Source organism: Porites lutea, chromosome 3, assembly GCF_958299795.1.
Source record: "Porites lutea chromosome 3, jaPorLute2.1, whole genome shotgun sequence".
NCBI lineage: Eukaryota > Metazoa > Cnidaria > Anthozoa > Scleractinia > Poritidae > Porites > Porites lutea.
In genome coordinates this window covers 7,303,511-7,324,504 of record NC_133203.1, presented here as the reverse complement: position 1 = coordinate 7,324,504, position 20,994 = coordinate 7,303,511, and the positions used below count along the sequence as shown (strand labels likewise).

Genomic DNA, 20,994 nt, shown 5'->3' with positions numbered 1-20,994 from the left:
GAAAGAAGTCTGCCCTCTGGATACTTTCTATCTTAAAGTTGCCATTCGCCAGCGCCAATGATTTGTTTGAGTTATTTCTTAACTATCGACATGTCCATTTTTTATAACCATTAAAAACTCCGTCAAGTGAGATAGTGCAACCGTTGTCAGAGCAGAGCAGGCTCACGCGGTGGCTCACGCTCACGCATAAGCTCACGCAACATCGCGCAACCTTTTAACCTTGGACCCAGATTGCTCGCCGACAAAGGACAACCTTAATACTCATGCGCAGTGGAACATAAACAAAAGGTTTTGGTGCAAGAAAAGAACTGACGAAATTCAGGAACGATTTGAGAGGAAATTTGAGTCCCCAATGACGGTTCCAGGAAAGACTTAAAGGAAGAAATACTAAATATTTTTACAATATTCAGTATTGGAGCTATTAAAAGTTACAGGAAAGATATAGGAGGTCCGACACAGGTGGAAGAAAGATTGTATAATCACAATGACGCATTTGATCTGTGAAAATGGCGTAGCATTTATCGCTTGACTTTGACAGTTCTACTGAGATGGACGATATTTCCGTCGCAATGGCTTTACGACGATGAATTTTGAAAGGAGATGTTTACTGCTTATAAATTTTTCGCCGAAGTACTAGATAGAAGCACTTTTTATGCATGAATACACAGTTGATGAAATACACCCCGAAGATAACGTGACATTAATATTGTCAGTCTAGATATGGCTGGGTTTCGCACACAGTATACTCGACTGAATTCAAATTCAGACGATCCTGAAGAGGATTTACCTCCACAGGGTTTTGATATTGGTGCCCGTGGATTTGAGGAAGTTGAGAAAGGTGATTGAAATGCATGTAATTTGGAGTGTATAATCTAATTACCAGCAGTACGTTATTCAATGTTTACATATTTGTGTAAAGACTGTTGGGTTTTTAGGCGGGAACATGTCTTTGTCCACACAAGCGTTTGAATAAAGCGTAAAATCGAACCAGTGTTAATTTAAGTGCCCATATAAAAGTAAAAAAATCCTGCACAGGGTGTTTGAACTAATTTACCATGAATTAAAATAGAGAACCAACAAGCACGAATAGATTTTGTGTGTCTATCTTGCACTTGAGTACAAACCAACTTCGCTCTTTTGGACTGACTATGTATTGATGTTGCTTACTGTTGCTGTTTGTACATCTTATTCCTTTAGGTCGCTGGAATCACATTGAGAATCTTGATGAGTTCTTCATTCGCATATCCTTTTCACTGTGTTTTTGTTGGTATACAGAGCATTTGTTTGTTAATTACAAAATTCATCCCAGTCAAGGCTGTGAAAGGGAACAAAAATATACTTTATGTACAAGCTCATTGTTTCTGATGTTCCTTTCGCCCATATCATGGTCTTACCTTTCTCAATCAATCAATCAGTGTCATAGCAAGGGATATAAGGGATATGGTTGCCCCAAGTATCAGAGCTCAGGCTCATGTATAAAACACATGTGTGTTGTTGTTATTACAGAATAGGAGAATAGGGAAATGTACCTCCCATAAAAGAATATACTTCCATAGAAAACATTTAAAGAAATAGATTCCATGTGCTTATTTCTATCCATGTCCAGTGCAGGGGTACTCCCTATGATTGCTTATGAGGTGAGGCTTTGCTTGAAAGGGGTACCTTTCCTAGTTCAGGTATATAAAAGGGTAGGGATTTCACTAGTTGGGGTATATGAAAGGATAGGGAAAACCGTCATTTTGGTTTGTAAACAGTTCGATAAAGAGCTAATAGATGAATTTATGGCTGTCAAAAAGTCAGAAAAACTTCCTGGTTTAGGTATTTTTGTATGTAAAAGGGTAAGGGGTTGGACCTCAAAGCAGAGCCTCTCCGAAAAAACTTTGTTAGTTGTTCCTAGTCTTTAATCCATCAAAGGACTGACCATCAAGGGTTGTTAAATTAATACACAATCTACATGAATAGTGGCCATAGTTATAGTAAGATAGCTGTGTGGGAAATGATCAAAATTAAAAAATATTACCCTTAACTGTTCCTCACATATATGAATATCACAGGAATAATGGTTTTGTTTGCATTCTCCTTAATGAAATTTTTGAATTAATGTAAGGAACTCTTCTTGCATGATATTATTCAACTTATATAAAAGGTGCCTCTGATATGTCACAGTTCTATTGACATTTTGGCAGTTTTTTTTTTGGAATATCAGTGTTTCAAGGCTTTGACTATTTCACTCATAACCATAATATCGGTACTCCTGAATGATGAAAGACCAAGATCTTTCACACAAACTGTTAAAGAAAGAACAAGACTGACCCCTATAGAGTTCTAAAGTGTGACGTCATAAAAAAATAAATTAGTGAAATTATGGGATTTGTCAGGATATTCTGACTGAAAGAACAACATCCAAGAGGCCTACTTGCCAAAAACTAGCATTTCAGGGCAAATTGTCTCTGAGATATTAGCCCAGTTATGCTCCGGTGACTCCATACAAATCCTTCTTAATGTGACTCAGTTCATAACATTAGGAACCGAGTCAAATTTAGAAGGATTTGTATTGGGTCATTGGAGCTTATTGCCCCGAAATGCTAGTTTTTGGCAAGTAGGCCTCTTGTATGTTGTTCTTTCAGAATATCCTGACAAATCCCATTACCGGTTTTTCACAAATTTAATTTTTATGATGTCATCACTTTAGAACTCTATGTATACATATTTTAATTCCCTCTTATGCTGCTTCTTATCCCAACTTTTTTGTATTCATGAGTTAATTCTGGGTAACTGGGTTTTGTGGAGCAGTTAGGAGGGACTTTGCCAAATGTGAATTACGAGAGAGATGGATAGTGAAGGGAAAAAGAAAAGAAGAAAAAATATAAGGCCAATGAATCCAGCCAAGTTCACTGAACTAGCTTGGTTAGTAACGTTTTTGTTATGGGACTCCACCGGAAAGTTTTGTTTCTTGTAAAGTAGCTCAATCTTGCCTTTTAAAAACCTGCTTTTTTTTATCCTTTAAACAGCCAATTCGTATTTGTGGTTCTTTTTACATCGTTCTTGGTTCTATGTGTGGATTATGACAGATTGTTCAACCACAAGTTCCCAACATTCTCCACTGTTGTGCATTTCCACAAAGTGCAGCAGTAAGTTACATTATTTTTGTAAAATCTTTGTTACATTAAATTTAGTAATTTAGAGGTTGCTTTAGATTCAATTGGTTGAAAAAAAAAATCCTCACTTTTCATCCCATCCCCTGAATTACTTATGAACAGCTGCCACTTTTATACTGCTAGAAAATGTAGGTCATGCAATGATACAAAAAGCTGCTACCTACAGTAGGATCCCCCAGGAGGAAAGAGCAACTCCGTCCATTTTTAACATGGTGTGGGTCCATGTTTGACAACAGTGGAGAAAAGGAAGTGTCACATGAAAAGAAGCAATTGTTACCTTGTAGATGAAAGGTTATATGCTGGCATGGACGACAGCTTCCTTCGGGCACAATAGTATTTCTGACTTAAGCTGGGTCAAAGAACTGCAGTATCTACTGGAAGCTGGGGTACCTACTGGCCCCTACTGGGATCACATCCCTGGGATCATTCTTACTTTCAGGCATTTGTAATAATTAGTGCTAATGTTTGTGAGACTTAACAGGGACTGTTACTTTCTTAGCGATTTTTTTGTTTCAATTATTATTCTTTTTTTATCGCATGAAAAATATTAAATTGTTTATCACTAAATTTGTTTCCTCGATTTTTCTTTTTACATTACAGTATGGAGCCTGCTATAGTTGTGTGTCTTGTCATAGCTTTCATTTTTTGGTTGATTCGTTTGGCGAGAATAGTCGTCCATTTCTTTAAACTTATGGAAATACGGGCATTTTACAAAAATGCACTACGAATAACAGAGGTAATCACTGGCATCTCTTCTGTAATTTGAATTATTATGATCATTATTTTTTTTGCATATAGTAGTTTCATGGGAATGCTAGCTACTAGCACTATTGTATGAGGGAACTTTAAAAAATTATGGTTGAACCTCTCCGTAACAGCCACCTTGGGGACAGAAGAAAGTGGCCGTTGTAGACAGGTGGCAAGTGTAGAGAGGTTTAAACAAGAGTCAATGTAAAGGCTGTCCGCCATAAAACGTGGCCATTGTAGAGAGGTGGCTTTGGCTGTCAGTGGATGTTAGACTGTATTGTGGTTTGGCTAGGGTATTGAATGACAGTAAACATTAAAGCGTGGCCAGTCTTAATTTGGTGTCTAACTGATGCTCAGTTTGGGAGTTTTTTTTTTTGAGAAAAAATGATTTTTTCCATCTGGTTTAAAGCTATACTTTAGGGCTGAAATGAAATTGATTAGACACCCTTTTATAATATCCTCGCACATGGCTGTCCTCAAAGTTTTAAGTAGACGGTCTCTCAGGGAAAGTAGTCAGTCATTTATCCCACAAATCCTCCTACATTTGTTACGCTTGATTCATTTTCAAACTAAGAGTAGCTGGCTACGTTTACTGCAGTAGCCAGCTAAACAAACTGGCTGCTGGCTACTAATGACAGATGATGCTGGACACCTTGGATTTCATAAGTTCGGAGTTTCCCCCTCCCTACAGTTTTTCCTAGATCACATCTATGTTAATGTACAATTTGGTAGGTAAAATTTTATGTGACTTAAAAGCGGCCGTGTTTTTCCACTGCAGAGTGAGTTGACCAACCTACAGTGGCAGGATGTTCAGAATCGATTAATAGAGGTGCAAAAGGTCCATCAGATGTGTGTTCACAAGGAAGAATTAACAGAACTTGGTTGGTTTGTTTTTGTGTGTGTGTGCTATTTTGACTACTATATCTTTTTATTGTTTAATTTAGTTGTTCATGTTTTTTAGTTGAATGTATTATTTTTGTTATAATCATAACTATAACAAAATTGTCAAATCTGATTGGCTATCAACTGCCCTGATTTCAGCCTTAATTGGACAGTTTAATAGGACAGTACGCGTCATGCCTAAGTAATTGGACAGACGCGCCATCACGCGTGCGCTTAAATGGCTTTTTTTCACTGCTAGCAAAACAAAGTTTAAGATTTCTTGTGTTTTGATTTGTGAAATAGCAATGTTATAGTCTGTAATACACCCCATAAGTAAAAGTAGTTGTACATGTACATCAGTTAAATAAATTTTAAATTAGAAGTACTAAGAACATGCAGTAGGATACAGTTCTGGATAATTATCAGTCATGTTGATAGTTTTTTTTGGTGTTGTTTCCTAGATATTCATCATCGTATACTAAGGTGGAAGAACTACATGATTGCAATGCAGAACAAGTCAGTTATTTCTGGTTCTTATAGTTTCCCATTTGTGGGTGAAAGGTATGCCATTGAAAATGCATCTTTTCTTGGGCACTTAGCTACATTTGTCAAGACTTTTATTGTACTTGTGTGCTGAAGTTTAGATACAGTATTTCCTTGAATAATAGCTGGGCGCAATCATTATTTTTTTCGCACAGAAGTGGGCAATTATTCGAGGGAGGCGATTATTTCAAATAGTGCTCACTGGAAGTCATGCCCCAAGTATTTTGTTTTATTATCCCATTAAAACAAAATAACTGATCACATATGGTCTTTTTAAGTGTTCCAAATCTGGTTCCTTGATTAATGTTCGATGTCAATATCCCAGCATCAGAGCTTAAATTGTCACTGATCAGTCTTGTTGGATCAGACTCTACTTTAACATGGCAGGGAGGGGATAAAAGAAAGAGATGAAGGCAAGAGGGGTCAGGGGGCGATTAATTGAGGGAACCAAAATCACTCAGTTACACCCTTTAATGCAGACAGTGTTGCTGTCTCAGGTTGGTTAGAGTTTAGTTTGAATCACATTTCAACAAACACAGTTAGCAAGAAGGCTTCTAAAATCTCTTTGTAGGAACATCTTACTACTGTACTCTTAGTAGGGGCAACTTGGTCATCTGGAATTCCCCCTATAGGGACTGTTGAATAACTGTTATCTTCAATCCTCAAGTGTAAGCAGACAGCCTTGCCTGGACAATACATGTAGTTATGTAAAACAGGATGTTGCCTAAGAACTGTTTACAGCGAATGTGTTACAATACATGCATACAACAGCAATATCTAAATACTTACATAATTATTTCAGATGTAAAAGTGAATGAAATGTTGTGCATTTTTAATCCACAGGGCTTTTGTAACTGAGGGAATGAAGTACAACTTAAAACTGATTCTATTCTGGGGTCCAGGAAGCCCTTTTCAGAACAACTGGAAGTTGAGAGAAGAATATAGGAATCCCGCTAATAGGTGAGTACCTTTATTAGTCAGGGCAAAAAACTTACAACAATAATATTGTAAGTTTTGTGAGCTTATGCATAAAATAATAAGTTATTGTTTTTAGTAGTTTTTGGTGTTGTTTCTTTTGTAGAGTCAGATAGTTAAGGATTGTGGGTTTTTGATGCTCTCTCCTCTGTAGAGGCTCCCACTGGCTATTCCAATAAAAAATAGCAATAATATTTAAAAAAAATAGCAAGCGCACAGGGGACAGTGGCCTGCAAAGCAAACAGGGGGATTGCTGGCAATGGGGGGAGAAGGGGGGGAAGGGAAAGGGAAAAAATATAATTCCCCATATCCCTAGCTCCCGTAAGGAAAAAATAAAATGTCTTGTTGTAGATTTAATGATAATAAAAAACTGGCATGTGATGTGTAAGTTGATGGATATACTGGAATGAGCAAAATTGAAATGAGCATAATAATTATAAGGTTTTCAGTTTTGGACATGAACATGATTAAAATGATTAAGATGGGAAGTTTTGTTACATTTAAACCATAAGATTAAAGTTGATTGAAATTGATTACTGTTTCTATCAGAGGCAGATGATGCCACTGATTTTATTTGATTCTGAGAGTTACTCCTGGGGGTGTACTCGAGGTGAGCCACTGAGGGTTTGAAACCCTGAGCCTGTTTAGGACGAACAAAATCCTAAAATACATACCCTGTTTAGGACAACCACCTCAATTTTATTACCATGTTTGTGCAGGCAATACCCTGTTTATAATAAGGACAGACTCGAGCGAATTATATACCCTGTTTAGGTCAAAAACCATACCCTGTACAGCGGCAAATCCCTGTATAAGACATATAGGGGGCTTGCTGTTGTTTATTTATTCACGACCCATTCAATTGCTGAGGTGGCCCCAAATTTGATCCCTTGTTGGCAGGTATCAATTAAGCCTGATATAAATAACATACTTTTTGTGTTCTTGTCATAGATTTGTTTTGGCGAATAGGTGAGTAAGATATTGTCAGTAGTGTATGTATCATGTTTTAACTCGTGCATCGTTTAGTAAAGTTGATGTTTGTCATGATACTAATATTTCACTTTTTTTACAGGCTTTCTCGGCGTATTTTCTGGATTGGAATAGCAAACTTTGTACTTTCCCCTTTTATTCTTCTGTGGGTTATTTTGTACTCCTTCTTTACCTATGCTGAGGTAGGTTTGGCTCATCGTTATAAGTTTTCTTGCATGTTTTTGTTGTTTCTGTATTATTGAATATTTCACGAACAATGTAATGAGTTATTTGTTGACGGCTGTAGGAGGTATGTTAAAGTACGTTTAAAGCACAAATGAAAACCATTCACAGAGATGAGGAACAATTTGCAAAAAATTGATCATTCAAATGTTTTATACCTGTTTATGCGCAGTTGTTTGATCGAGACAAGAGGTGGCGCGAGACAACTTATTATTTGAAACATTTTGCGCTTTGTTAGTTGTCTTACATTTAAGAAGTTACAAGCTCTATGCCTTTAAAATTACAAGTAAATGCGCTTTACTTTAACTTCATTCGGACTGTAATTCTGTTTGTGTTTTATAACTCTTCTCCCACGGGAACCAGTGAACCAGGCAAACGTAAACTTGCTCTTAAAATTTGACGTGAAATGCAAAATCAGTAAGCCTCGCGTAAAGTCGACTTTGCACAGTGTTACATTTTAACCCAGCTAAGCAAAGTGGGCAATTAACGGAATATTGTTGCCAAAAATTTATCTTACGCAACTGCCTCCGCAACTTACTAGTTTCGTCACTGTTATTGTAGGTAAATTTAAAAATTTTCTCAGTTCTTTTATCGACAACCTGATATCTGAGAGCTCTGAGTATAAAAATACAGCCGTTAAAACACCAGAAATAATTCAAAAATATCAAAATAAATACTCACATTGTTTTACGAACGTGCTTTCCTTGTCATGTTGAAATACGAACTCGCCTGATGGAAAATGGCGGGATTATTATGATCACGTGGTACTTTCGCAGTTCGCGTTTGGCGCGAACTCTACTTCAGTTCAATCAGTTGCAAGTATTTTTTTCTTTTTTGACCGTTTTTCTCTTTTTTTTCGGCAATTTCGGATAAAATATAATGCATGGTCATCGTATTTTCGTTCTGTTTTATGGTTTGGCTTCTACGAGCTCTAAACTTCACATAATCCATATCTGCGTAAAATCTGTCTCATTTTCCGTACCTTCCCTATAAACATAGGACTGCGTGTATTTTCATAAGAGAAAAATGATTTTAACCTTGTCACATTTCTATCTACTTGTGATCAACTGCAAAACGACCTACCTTGATATTTTAGAAATTCAGTTAGTCTATTTATCATGCAGTTTAAAAGTAACTGAATAAATATGCTGTTTGCATTTTACAGATGGTCAAAAGAGAGCCAGATTCTTTTGGAGCACGCAGATGGTAAGAAAATAAAAACGTTGTGAGTGTAAGCTATATTTTTAAAATGTAGGTTGCGAAGGTGAGAAAAAAACGACCCTCAATTTATATGATTTATTTAATTAATTTAAGGTTTTAAGTGTACAGAAAAAACTAAGAAAACATAGGAAAGTAAGCGGGAAAAAAGACAAAGCAAAACGTATTCATAACCCAAACCAGAAAAGAATGAAAAAATTTGGAGAAGGCTGCTAGGAGTATTTACGATATGATTAAAATAGGTAAAGTCATAACCCTGATGGACCTATTTATTAAAATAAGTAAATTCATAACCGTGATGGCCTTATTTACACTGTCCTTTATAGGTCCTCCTACGGCAGACTGTTTTTCCGTCATTTTAATGAACTGGACCACGAACTTCACAGGAGGTAACTACATTATAAACCATACAGATCTGTGATATGAGGCTGTACGTAAAACCAAAATTTGCCGAAACCAAAATTCGGTAAACCAGTTAGGTCTCCGATCACATTTGGAGGCCGGGTAGTGGCGGGGGGGACGTTTTGTACCCCCTACAATGGCCTTTACGGGGAGGCTCCGCTGGAAAGGGGTACATTGTCGAGGGCACGGGTATATGCCAAGGGTAGGAATTTGGGTAGGGAAGTCTGTCATTTCGGTCTTTAAAAGGGAACAAAATGGCTAGCAGATGAATTTTATGGCTGTGAAAAAGTCGAGGAAACGTTCGGTTTTTTTATTTATTCGTATTTGAAGGACAGTGCATTTACAGCAGTTAAAAGGGATGCAAAGTTTTAAACTAGGTGAGGAGCCGATTTATAGTACTGCTAATCGGCCCCAGACTAGGTATGTTAAAGGGGTACCATTTGTCAATAGAAGTTATACAAAAGGATCAGAGCACCTTGTCTACCCAAAATGGTATATAAAAAGGTAAACTGTTGGACGTCGGGGCGGAGCCTATCCCTCTTAAACTTCGTTGAGTACCCGGAGAGACCCAACACTAGCAGACAAGCGCGAGCAAGGACAACTGATTATGGTTTTCCTCTTGTTAGTTGGCAACCTCGTTCCCAGGAAATTTCCGTTCACTTTGAGGTTGGAAGGGATGGAAAAAGTCCTGGTTGATTGGTTGCCGCCGAGTGGCAGCATTCCCCACTTGACAAACAATAGGGACAAAAGGTACAGGCTTTGGGTGCAGTGATTTCTGGAATCGTTTGGGTGGAAAAATGTTAGTTATGATTGGTTGATAGTATTCAAAGCAACCAATAACCAATTAAAAAAAACACTGGTCCACCCAAACGAACCAGGAAGTCGTTGCGCCGAAAGCTTTACCTTACAGTTTCTGGAGTGGGAATTAATGGCACCGCGCGATAGGTTTTTTTGTTTCAAAACCGCTCAATTATATTCGTTAGATTATTTGTGTCGGAAATAGTAAGGTTGGGAATCCATTTGTTAAACTAAAACTCCCGGACGGAATTTTCATGCTTTTTGGAAGCGGAAAGTCATTAAATTTTGTTCGAAAACATATTAAAAAACAGCTACTCCTCTTTGAAATGGGTGACTTACTTTTCAGGCCTTTTATTTTGGTTGGTCGAAACTGGCTCGCTCAGTCAAGATTGAACTCGGGGTGGAGGTTTTTGCGCTTCCCGATTGCGAGAGGACACGCAGGAATTTTGCAATTTCCCTCAGAAAAGATTTCGTTGAATTGAGTTTACCTAACACGTTTTATATGGTCTTTATCGCTGTATTTTTTTAAAATTATTCTTAGTATTATTTTTTGTTTTGCAGATTAAGTAAAGCGTACGAGCCTGCCTCGAAGTACATGAATCTATTTGTCTCCCCTTTTATGGCCATCATTGCCAAGTAAGTGTGTGAATGCAGCCTCCGAAATTTTGGCCTTGCTCCCAAACACCCGCTCTTGACAGTGTGTGTGTTGTTTACGATACGATAAAGCTATAATCGCGGATTACCTTAGTCCTGTTCAGTATAACTATAAAGAACACGTAACCATTTTCGTGCGTGACCTAGCACACGCAAACGTGCGTGTTGTTTAGAATACGATAAAACTAATCCCGGATTACCTTTATCATGATCTGAACATCACGCACCCATGAACGCTTGGGTAGGAAATCAATGTTTACAGAGACGACGCATGGAAGTGCGTGCTTTTCGTTTTGAATACGATTAAGCTTATCTTGGGTAATAGCTTTATCTTATCCATTGAAGAAAAAATACTGGCCGTTCTCCAGGATGAAGAATCCTAACTCTAGTGAACATATCCAGGCACAATTTGCGGTTTATCGACATCTTTTTAAAATTTTATGTAATAAATCAAACATGAGAAACTGAGTCTCAAGAGTGATCAACATGGATTTTGTCAGAACAACATCAATACATAATCAATAGAAAAGGAAATGAGAATTAATGAAATGATCGTGTAAGGAAAAGTGTTTTGATCTTCAAACAATTTCTCTCTTCTAACTCCTCCAGAAAATGTATTGATATAAGTTTGGAGCTTTTGTGTTTAGATACTGTGGCTTAAAGGGTTAAACACCGAGAAGAGAGTTGAAAATACGACGCGCAGCGGAGTATTTTGATGAACTTCGGTTTTTTTTTTTTAAAATTGCGAGTGGATTTGTGCTGGGTCGTTTCCCATAAATATGATTTATGTATACTGTAGTCCCGTGGATTATACACAGCCGCGGTCAGTAAACTGTGCAATAATTTTGTTCTACTACAATTCATGAACACAGCTAATTTCTGTGTTGTTTTCCCATAGAAACCTGGCGTTTTTTGCTGGTGCTCTTTTCGCTGTGTTAACAATCTTCACTCTTCTTGACAAAGATGTTCTGCTAGCGGAACATGTGCTTACTGCTATAGCAATTTTAGGTGTGTAGTCGTAGTGTATTTATATAGGCAAGCTACTGAACGAGGAACTTACGTTCTATTATAGCCTCAGAACGGTACTTTCTTGACGAAACAGAACATGTCCAGAAAATGGAGCTGAAAAAATACCGCTCAGATTCTTTTTAATAATTGTGTTTTATTATTTATTATTATTTATTAATAAATTATACATTTATTTATTGATAATTATTATTTCTGAATCAATTTATTATTATGATAATTATTTAAAATTTGTTATTTTTTTTACTTATTCTTTGTTATAATTAGGCCTCGTTAGTCGTGCAGGCACGATATATGATATTAAGATGTTAAGCACTGTGTGAATAAAACCACTTTCTGAGGCTATGTTCACACTCTAAAGGATAGTTTTTGCCGTGAAAATCATACCGGAAACGGCTTCTGTTCACACACAGAACGGTGATTTCGGCGCGATTTCTGTGACAGAGAGAAACTGCGCCGCGGATAGGATCTGTGCCGTACTTTGGTGCAGTATGAATACCGGACCGTCCCGAAAGTGAGTAAGTAGGAGTGAGGACTGGAAACCACCGAAACGGAAGTAAATATTCAGGTCCTCCGCTCCGGCACGATAGGGAGCTTAAGCAACTACGACGAAGACGACGACGACAACGACAACTTCAAGAAACAATAGATTTAATGATCAAAACAACAACTCTGCACGTGCATCACACTTTTACCACATTTCTTTGACGTCCACTGCACTGCTACGACGTGAAACCTCCTAATTTGACGTTTCATGGAGGACGTGGACATACGACGACGAATTTTCCTTCCTCTTTTTAAACTTGAATAAAATCCTTAAGAATTCAACTCCAGGAAAAGTCGCCTACATTTGACATATTGAGTGGGTCCAAATAGACGCGATTAAGTTTGAAAGAACGCAAATTCATTTTTTAGCGACATTTTCACTGGCGTCGTCGTCGTCGTTGCTTAAGGTCCCTGATGTTCGATGTGTGTGAACGTCTTGCTCCAGCCCGGGCCGTTGCTGTTCATAACATACCTTACAGCTTTTCGCGGTGGCACAGAAAGCTATCCAGTATAGCGTGAACACAGCCTTAATTAGTGATAAAGAAAATATCTGCAAGTGAAAGCCTAGCCTGCGTAGCAGGCGCTTGGAAGTAGTGGGCGAAAGAGAAAACTGGCGCGCGCGAGGAAGACACGCGTGTCCCCTCGCGTGTCTCCTCGCGCGCCCATTTTTTCTTGTGCCCACCACCTCCAAGCGCCTGCTACGCAGGCTAGTGAAAGCCACCCTGAATACACTGAGGCTGAAACAAACCAGCTGGATCCACTTGGTCTAATGTGAAGTAAACTGGCTTTTAAGTCGGAAGGTATGGTGTTTATTTCACTTTTTCCGGTACTTATAATGGTCTTTTCTCACTGGTTATTATTTTCTTTTACAGGCATAATAATACGTATTTGTTACATATTCATACCTGACGAGGTAGGTGTATTCTCTGAAAGTATGTAGTGTATTAAATGGGTCGGCCATGTCACGCCATTTTCTATACCTTTTTAAAAAGCTATCTGCGTGTCTTCCTATCAGTTGAATTCCATAAATTAATGGTACAGTTTTGTTATTGCGGGCGACAAGAGGAGCCCGCAATCCTGATCTCCAGGTCGTTATTACACATGCGTCGCATGTGCCTACCATAGGCTGATTTAGCAACAGAAGGACAGGAGCGTCAGTTGACGACGGAAAAGCGCGCGGAAAGGACTAAACACGACTTCCGGTGCCCAATTTGCCGCTCTGCCATTGGTCAGGCCAGTTGTTTGATTTGCGTGCGCCGTCGTCAACTGACGTCCCCGTTCTTTTGCTAAATCAGCCTTATGTAGCCAGCATTTGTTTGGACTTCCACTACAAGAATGTATGAAATGCACAGAACGTACTTTGATCACGCGCGTTTGGACCTTCTATCACTCGTTATCTGATCACGCGTGTTTTGACCATGTGTCACGTGAAACTTACGCAAAGCACAGCGCTGGACCAAAAGCCAACGTTTGCAAGTTTTGTGGTTTTTATACTTACAACTGGTATTGTATATTTTCTTTCCCAGAACACGGTGTGGGATCCGGAGCAGCTACTGAAGCAGATTGTGTCCCATACACATTACATCCCCGATGAGTGGAAGGGGAAAGCTCATACCAAGGAGGTAGGATGGAGGGGGTAAACAACAAAGGTTTATTCGGGGAGGTTCCGCCCCGAGGTCCAACCTCCTACCGCTCCCTTTTATACACTGTTTTAGGCAGAATTTGTACCCCTTTCGTATATCTTTTACTGAAAAATGGTACCCCTTTCACATGCTTAGTTTTTCGAACACTGCTTCCTTTTAACTGCTGTAAATGTACTGTCTTTTAAGAATGGATAAATTACTAAACCAGGAAGTTTTCGTGACTTTTTCACAGCCATAAAATGCATCTGTTAGCCCCTTTGGACCTCTTACACCCCGAAATGAAAGATTTCCCTACCCTTTCATATGCTCATATCCCCACCCTTTTATATACCTGAAGCCTTAAAAAGGTACCCCTTTCGAGCAGAGCCTCCCCCAAAAAGGCCATTACAGAGAGTAGCCCCCCCCCCGGGATATCTCCTCACATAATTTTAAATTATTAAGCTTGTCTTTCTGTGTCCTCGCCATATTTCAATTCCCATGGTTTACGAGCCCTCTTTTTCCTCTAACTGAGATTACTAAGGTATAGGTAGTGGGATGCCAATATACCTGAGGAAACAAGTGTACCCCATAGGCCTTCTACCGCAAAACCCTGCCCGGCGAGACTGCTTTTTAGTGGTTCCTTCATTAATTAAAAGTTCTGCATTTAAAGGTGCATTAACATAATAGTATTCTATTTGTCTATCTCCTTTCAGGTTCGAGAAAAGTTTTCTCAACTATTCCAATACAAAGCGGTAAGTTATTAAAGGGAAGTCACGCAATGTCCCCTTCACACATACAAACCTGTTTTGCGACAAATCACGATGTTGCAGGTTGCGAAAGGCTGTTGTAGAAAGTAGAGAGTAGTTCTACTTTTTGCAACAAAATCATTACATGTTGCGCGTGTTACCGGCCCAAGGCAAACTCTGTTTGCAGCAAGTGACGTAACCTCCGTGTATGGCTCCACTCTCGCGTAATCCTATCCAGTCAAAGGTCAGTATTCACGCAACCTGCAGCAACCTGATTTTTTGCAAGACAGATTTTAACGTGGGTGGTAGAACGCGCCACTCGATTTGCAACAATTCTTCGTTCTTCGAAACAAGTTGTGCGTTTTTGTCGCCCGTTTTACCGTAGCTTTAAAAGACGCATCACTGTCGCGTCGTGTTCTAACTTTAACCTGCCGTTTTTATGTACAGGAATACGTGTTACAAGAGCTAGTCAGCCCTGTAATCACCCCATTCCTTCTGTGCTTTAATTTACGCTACAAAGCTCTGGACATAGTGGATTTCTTCCGAAATTTCACTGTCGATGTTGTTGGTGTCGGCGATGTGTGTTCATTCGCGCAGATGGACGTCAAAAGACATGGAAATCCGGAGGTGTGTTAAAATCCCTTTCCTCAATTTTGAGTAAATCAGATTTAAGACTTTTTGGTACTTATCGCGTAAAAAAAGTATGCAACAATTAGTGCCCCTGAGTTGCGAGTAAACAGTGAAAATGAGAGTGATACCAAAAATAAACAATGAAAACGAGAGTGTGATACTGCGTAGTTGTCTACTATCTCTTTTACGGGTCATGAAAATCACTCTAGAATACCTTATTTTGCCTCAGTTACCATTGCTTAGGGGAGTATACAGCGATTTAATTCCAAAAGCCGCTAAAGTTGTTAAATTATACTAACGCTTCTTTAGGTTTTTATTACACTGCGCCAAAAGAGAACTTGACTGCACTGTAAATTTGGCTGGCATATTCAGATGTATGACTGACGTATATGTAGTATTCGCGTATTCGACTAGTTCCACAATCCTGATGAAGGGATTTGAATAAACAGTCTTTCTGTGCGTTATTTACGTGCCCTTTGCAGTGTTTTAACCTAGCCCTTCAGCTCTTTGCCGAATCGATTGAAAGATAATCTTGAGGGAGACGTTAATCAGATCCATATAGCCAGCGCTAAGGGGAAAATCGCTTGCGAACAAGTCACTATTTTCTTTGGTTTTCATGTTATTGGTTAAGAAATTTAACTTAAAATTTAGAGCACTTTTTAATCATTGAGAATCGTCGAACTTAACCAAAGCAGTTACTCTGTCCAATCACAACAAAGGAGTACGATCTAGTGAAAAATGCTTGTAACGGGCGCTAAGCGCAGAAAAAGTGGCGCTAAATTATGAGTAGTTTGCATTTGTTCTGTTCAATCGAGACAGTGGGGAAGAGCCTTGTGACCAATCAGATGCTTGTTGCCGAAGTAGCTGAAGCTCTGCGCGGGAAAACTGACGGAGAGACGTAATGTTTGGTTTTGGACAATGCCCCGATTGGTTAAAAAATGGCGGAAGTTCCGCGTTTTAGTTTAGCTTTGACACTAAACTAAAAGCCGCCCCAATCCGCAGATTTATCACAGTAAATCGCTTTCTTATTATTCGTAGAATATCTTAAGTAGGCTTGTGGAAGTACTAGTAGAGCTGACATAAAGAGAAGTTTATATAACAAAGGTCGATAGACATAGCTTGTACCGCGTCTTTTGTCTTCTGATCGTCATTTGATTGTTTTTTTTTTTAGTGGCTAAGTGAAGGCTTGACGCAAGCAACACAATACGAGCAAGCTGAGCATGGCAAAACGGAACTTTCGTTAGTTCATTTCTCGGTAAGTACTGCGTTTCTGTTTTCGTTTTGAATTCAGATCGAAATGTCCACCTGTTTCCTTTGTTTACAGATAAAAAATCCCAAGTGGAAGCCGACAGACCAAGGCGCGCAGTTTATTAGTACAATCAAGGAAAATGGTGAGTGTGAAATGGTTAAATACTGCAGTATGTTTAGCCTGTGTCGCAGACGTAGTCAAACCCCGGTTAGTAACGTCTGCAAAGTAGCGCCGATATCCTTGTTCTGGGCCGCCAACGGACTTAACAACTTACCGGAAATGCGTTTTAGATTTCCTTCAACCTCATGGGCAAATCGACAATGGCTTTTTGAAAAGTCCAATCATGGCACGTACTCAAATCGTGATACACAGGTGGCGGCCCAGAATAAGGATTTCGTCGCTGATTTGCAGACGTTACTAATCGGGGTTTAGTTTCGTCTGTTGCGCAGTCTACAAAAAATAAGCAAAGATTAGAGAGTCTACTGTGTGGCACTTTTTAGTTTTTGCGGGTCCTAATTTTTGCAATTGGGACATTTTTTGCGTCCCGCAAAAGTTAACCTCCACGGTCGCAGTTATGTAGTTTTATATACATGAAGTTTTGATGGTAGACTTATGCTTATGCACTATTGTTATTTCAGCGGTTCAAGAAGGCATCAATCTGAGCAATAGCGCTGCATTATCTGAACCGTGCTCCCTTCAAGATTACAGGACAAGTAGTGTAAGTAATGTCAGAAGTCAACCCAGAGGGGTACTCCCTGTGCTGGCCAATACAGGGAGGCTCCGCCCGAATGGGGTACCTTTTTCAGGCTTCATGTATATGAAGGGGAAGGGATTTCACTAGCTGAAGTATAAGTAAAGGGTAGGGAAATCTGTCATTTCAGTCTGTAAAAAGGCCCAAAAGGGCTATTAAATAATAGATGTCTTTTATGGCTGTGAAAAAGGTCGAGAAAACGTATCGGTTTTGTGATTAATTTATATTTAAAAGCCAGTGTATCTACAGCAGTTAAAAGGGAGGCAGCGTTCTACACTAGAATGTGAAAGGGGTACCAGTTGGTTGATCCCATCACAACTAGACGCCAAAAATTGCGTGAGCTCGGGCGTCCGTATGAAAAAAATTGAAATGAGAAAACTTTCTCTGAGAAATCACAATCTTCAAAGGCCGCCATCGTATATCGAAATATCAACAGTCTCTTCGCGTGAACATCTGGAAAAGATGCTTGAGTGACTATAACGTATTAGATTGCAGTAATTGTATATCAGAGGTCATCAACTGAAAACAAAGGAGAATAAAATCAGTGACATCAAAGCAAAGACCAAGGATAACTGCTAATTGAAGTACTCAATTCATTTCCTGTTTCTTCTTCAAGGCAACTAAGCATAAATATGGAGGCATTCCCAGTGTCTTCGGCAAGACTCTTGAGTTGAAGTTTTCGTGTGTAAGAAATAGCAGAATTCATTCTTGTGATCACTGAGTTTTATACACCGAATACAGTTGGCTTTGCTCGCCGTGTCTCGGGCAGCACTGTGCTCTGGTTTAGTCCGCTGACCTATTTAACGCATACTCTTATATCTTGCGCACGCGCTGTATGCACCAGAGGGCGTTGCACCAAAGCCCGAGCCACAAGTCCAATTTGGAGTGGCACGATCGCTTACTACTAACTTCACTGCTATAGGAACGAAATGATAGCCTTGTGAAGCTGTAGAGATAGCTGTCTGACCATTCTTGTGTTGTCCTTAAGTATTTTACTTGCTTTTTTCGTTACTTTTCAGTTTCAAGGCTTGCCTTATATGAACCCCATGAGCCTTAGCGATCCCTCTCTTGCTCCACTGGGAACTGCCGCTGGGACACCCCAACAGCAGGCTCAAGCACGTGAAATGCTGATGAATTCAAGTATGATGTATTTACACGAGGTAAGATAAAACTGAAAAAAACCTTCCCGTCTTACCATCGTGACATCAAGGGACTTTAAGATGCCACGACGGTGACGACAACGAGAACGCCAAAAAAGCAATAGGTTGAATAGGCAAAACACCAACTTTGCACGTGCATCACGCTTTTTTGTACATTTCTTTGCCGTCACTGCACGACTACGACGGAAAATGCCTAATTTCAAGTTTTATGAGGGACATAAACAAGCGACGGCTAAATTTTCTTTCTCTTTCTGAACTTGAATATGATTCTTAGGAATTCGGCTCAAAAAGAGTTCGCTTGCATTTGACAAAATAAACGAGTTTGAGTAACTGCGATAGAGGTTGAAAGAGCGCAAATTCGCTTTTTAAGCGACGTTTTCGCCGTCGTGGTATCTTAAACTCCGTTGGTGAAGTCCTGATGGGGTCAGCGCAACAACTGAGTCTTACCTCCCTCCAATCGCTCCCCATCCCGACAGCTTTTTCAACCATCCAAAAATGTAAAACAAAGCAAACAAATTAGGTTCATCAAATTCATAAGGGATACATCATCTTTATTAATTGACTCAAGTTCCGTAACAAGTTCATTTTAATGTTGCCGAACATTTCTCTCGGTAGTTAGAGAAGAACACTCCGTGCTTATGAAGGATTTATAAAACGAAAAGTTTTTCTCTTTTAGTTAAGAGATCGTCAGGTTGAACAGTCTGGGCTACCTCGAGGAAGCAGTTTGACGACAACAGCGGTGAGACATGCGCCATCATCATCTGCGACGATTGACGAAGAAAACATCAGTGAAACAGAGGTGTTAAGGTCTGTTTTGTTTAGAAAATCAGTTCCTTTTTATAGCTCACCATAATTCAGGGTTTGTAAAAAAAATTGAAATTCAAGTCACATTTTTCTCGCATGGTGTCATTGAATTTCTTTCTCAGTGTATGATTTAGTTAGAAAATGACTTGCCTGTGATCTGGCAGAAAAATCTAGTTTTCCGAGGACGTTTTTTCGAGCCCAACAATAGAGGCACTTCATCCCAGCCTTCCCCCTTCCAGACAAAGAATAAGGCAAAAGATGGCTATGAATCCGCTTTCGATTTTTTTTAACTTGGCAAAAGGTTACATTTTGCTATGCTTATCACAATCCGACAATAAAAAGTAAAGATGAGGACTGACCAACTCGTTCTTGAGTTGTAAGCCCTTGAAGCATAAGTTAAGGGTGTTTTGAACCAGGTATCCTGTTCCTATAGCAACGTTAACGCAACGCCTTGCGTCAGGTAAATGATTATAACTTGTTAAGTGATGATTTAGTAGTTGTTGAATACCATTTTTATAAAATCAACCCAAAAGAGAGTGGTAATACTGACCTCATCAAAGTAGAAGTGCTTAGAAAGGCAACTAGAAAACCATTTTGAGCCGTACCTCGGCATAACGAACGACATTCTTCAGTCTTGTTAAACACGTGGTTAAATTTATTGAACGGGGTCCCGACCGTTAAAATGAACGTAGTTCTCAGTCCGTTGGTTCTTTGCTGTATGTGGGTTCGGACTAATTATCTAACTTCTTAATAGTTTTGCAGTCCCCGGCTTATTACAACGCTGTAAATATTTTTATCTCTTGCAGAGACCACGAGCGAATGGTGTAAACTTGTAAAGATCGGTAGTGAACTTTTAAATGAAACCCTGAGGAAATGTCAAGAGTGAAGAGCGTGGTTTCATTATATACTGGATGTAGTCCAAACCGTAAAAATGGGAACGTTGTGATCATCTTCCGTAAAATGAACTGAAAGTGGTCTTTACTGTTTTCAAAGTTTTAATCACCAATGAACCCATTGTGTGAAGTCTGCTGATAAGTACTATTTGCCGCGGCAAGCAACTCAACAAGTTGCAAAGGGCGTCGCTTTATTCCAACTCAACGTGTCCGTTTATTGAGGATCTAGAACGTTGGCTTCAAAATTTTTGGCTAAGATATCTAATGTATTAAGTAGGTTTTTAAGGGAACGCGTTTGGTAATGTAACTTTTGTCGTATACTTCTATTTTAAAAGAATTAAATTATTCAGGCATGCATATATTTGGATTGTAAAATACAGTGTAATCAGTATATTGAATATAGCACCCATGATTTGTTACAAAATTTGTTTGCACTCAGGCAATGAAGGGTTTACATAATGGATTGAGTTAACGCAAAATAAAGCGGTATATTTTCTACAAAAGAGCCCTTTTCGTTGCTAAAACATCGATTTGTAGTAAGTAAATTTTCGCAGAGCATATTTGTAACCTCAGTCGTCACGGGGAACAAAGTTAAGGTAGGAAACCGGAACTGCTAGTGAAGTACGCGTCCCGAGTATCAGCGAGGGGAATGCGGGGTAAACCACCACCGGGGGAGGTGGGAGAGGCAAAACTTTGATGTCACTTCTACAGCATGAACTCCGCTATTTGAAGCGAGGGTCGCAATGTATTATGCCGTTAGCAGTCATGTTCCGTTTAAATAGTGGTAAAAAGTTGTACCGGGCAGAAGGGTCACCCGACCGCTTGTGCTACCCTTGTTGAGCCATGCAACTTTTCATACACTTCCTCAGAAAACGTGATGAATCGTTTACATGAGAAAAAAAAGTTGGTTCCACTAAAAGGGTGACCCACTCGGCCCAGTCACCCTCCTAGCCAGAAGTTAACATTATCGCAGCACAC

At 39.3% G+C, this 20,994-nt stretch overlaps 1 protein-coding gene across 1 annotated transcript; it reads left to right on the top strand.

Moving 5' to 3' along the window:
• Positions 1 to 289: 289 nt before the first annotated feature.
• On the top strand, positions 290 to 20,519 carry LOC140930328 (autophagy-related protein 9A-like). Its single transcript, XM_073380010.1, has 24 exons — positions 290 to 838; positions 1,198 to 1,241; positions 2,038 to 2,102; positions 3,012 to 3,131; positions 3,759 to 3,894; positions 4,684 to 4,786; positions 5,249 to 5,348; positions 6,174 to 6,290; positions 7,257 to 7,274; positions 7,378 to 7,477; positions 8,683 to 8,723; positions 9,062 to 9,124; positions 10,497 to 10,571; positions 11,488 to 11,597; positions 13,034 to 13,074; positions 13,688 to 13,783; positions 14,497 to 14,535; positions 14,977 to 15,156; positions 16,331 to 16,414; positions 16,484 to 16,550; positions 17,047 to 17,126; positions 18,179 to 18,319; positions 18,996 to 19,126; positions 19,930 to 20,519. Exons 1-24 carry the CDS (start codon positions 721 to 723, stop codon positions 19,949 to 19,951), a joined length of 2,091 nt encoding a protein of 696 aa, XP_073236111.1. The 5' UTR covers positions 290 to 720; the 3' UTR covers positions 19,952 to 20,519.
• Positions 20,520 to 20,994: the final 475 nt, after the last annotated feature.

Bases quoted from the DNA above. Each gene is read 5' to 3' on its own strand.
- LOC140930328 (XM_073380010.1), top strand. From the start codon at position 721: ATGGCTGGGTTTCGCACACAGTATACTCGACTGAATTCAAATTCAGAC. The intron at 2,103-3,011 runs GTAAGGAACTCT...TCCTTTAAACAG, and splicing joins AATGAAATTTTTGAATTAAT to CCAATTCGTATTTGTGGTTC. The intron at 5,349-6,173 runs GTATGCCATTGA...TTTAATCCACAG, and splicing joins TTCCCATTTGTGGGTGAAAG to GGCTTTTGTAACTGAGGGAA.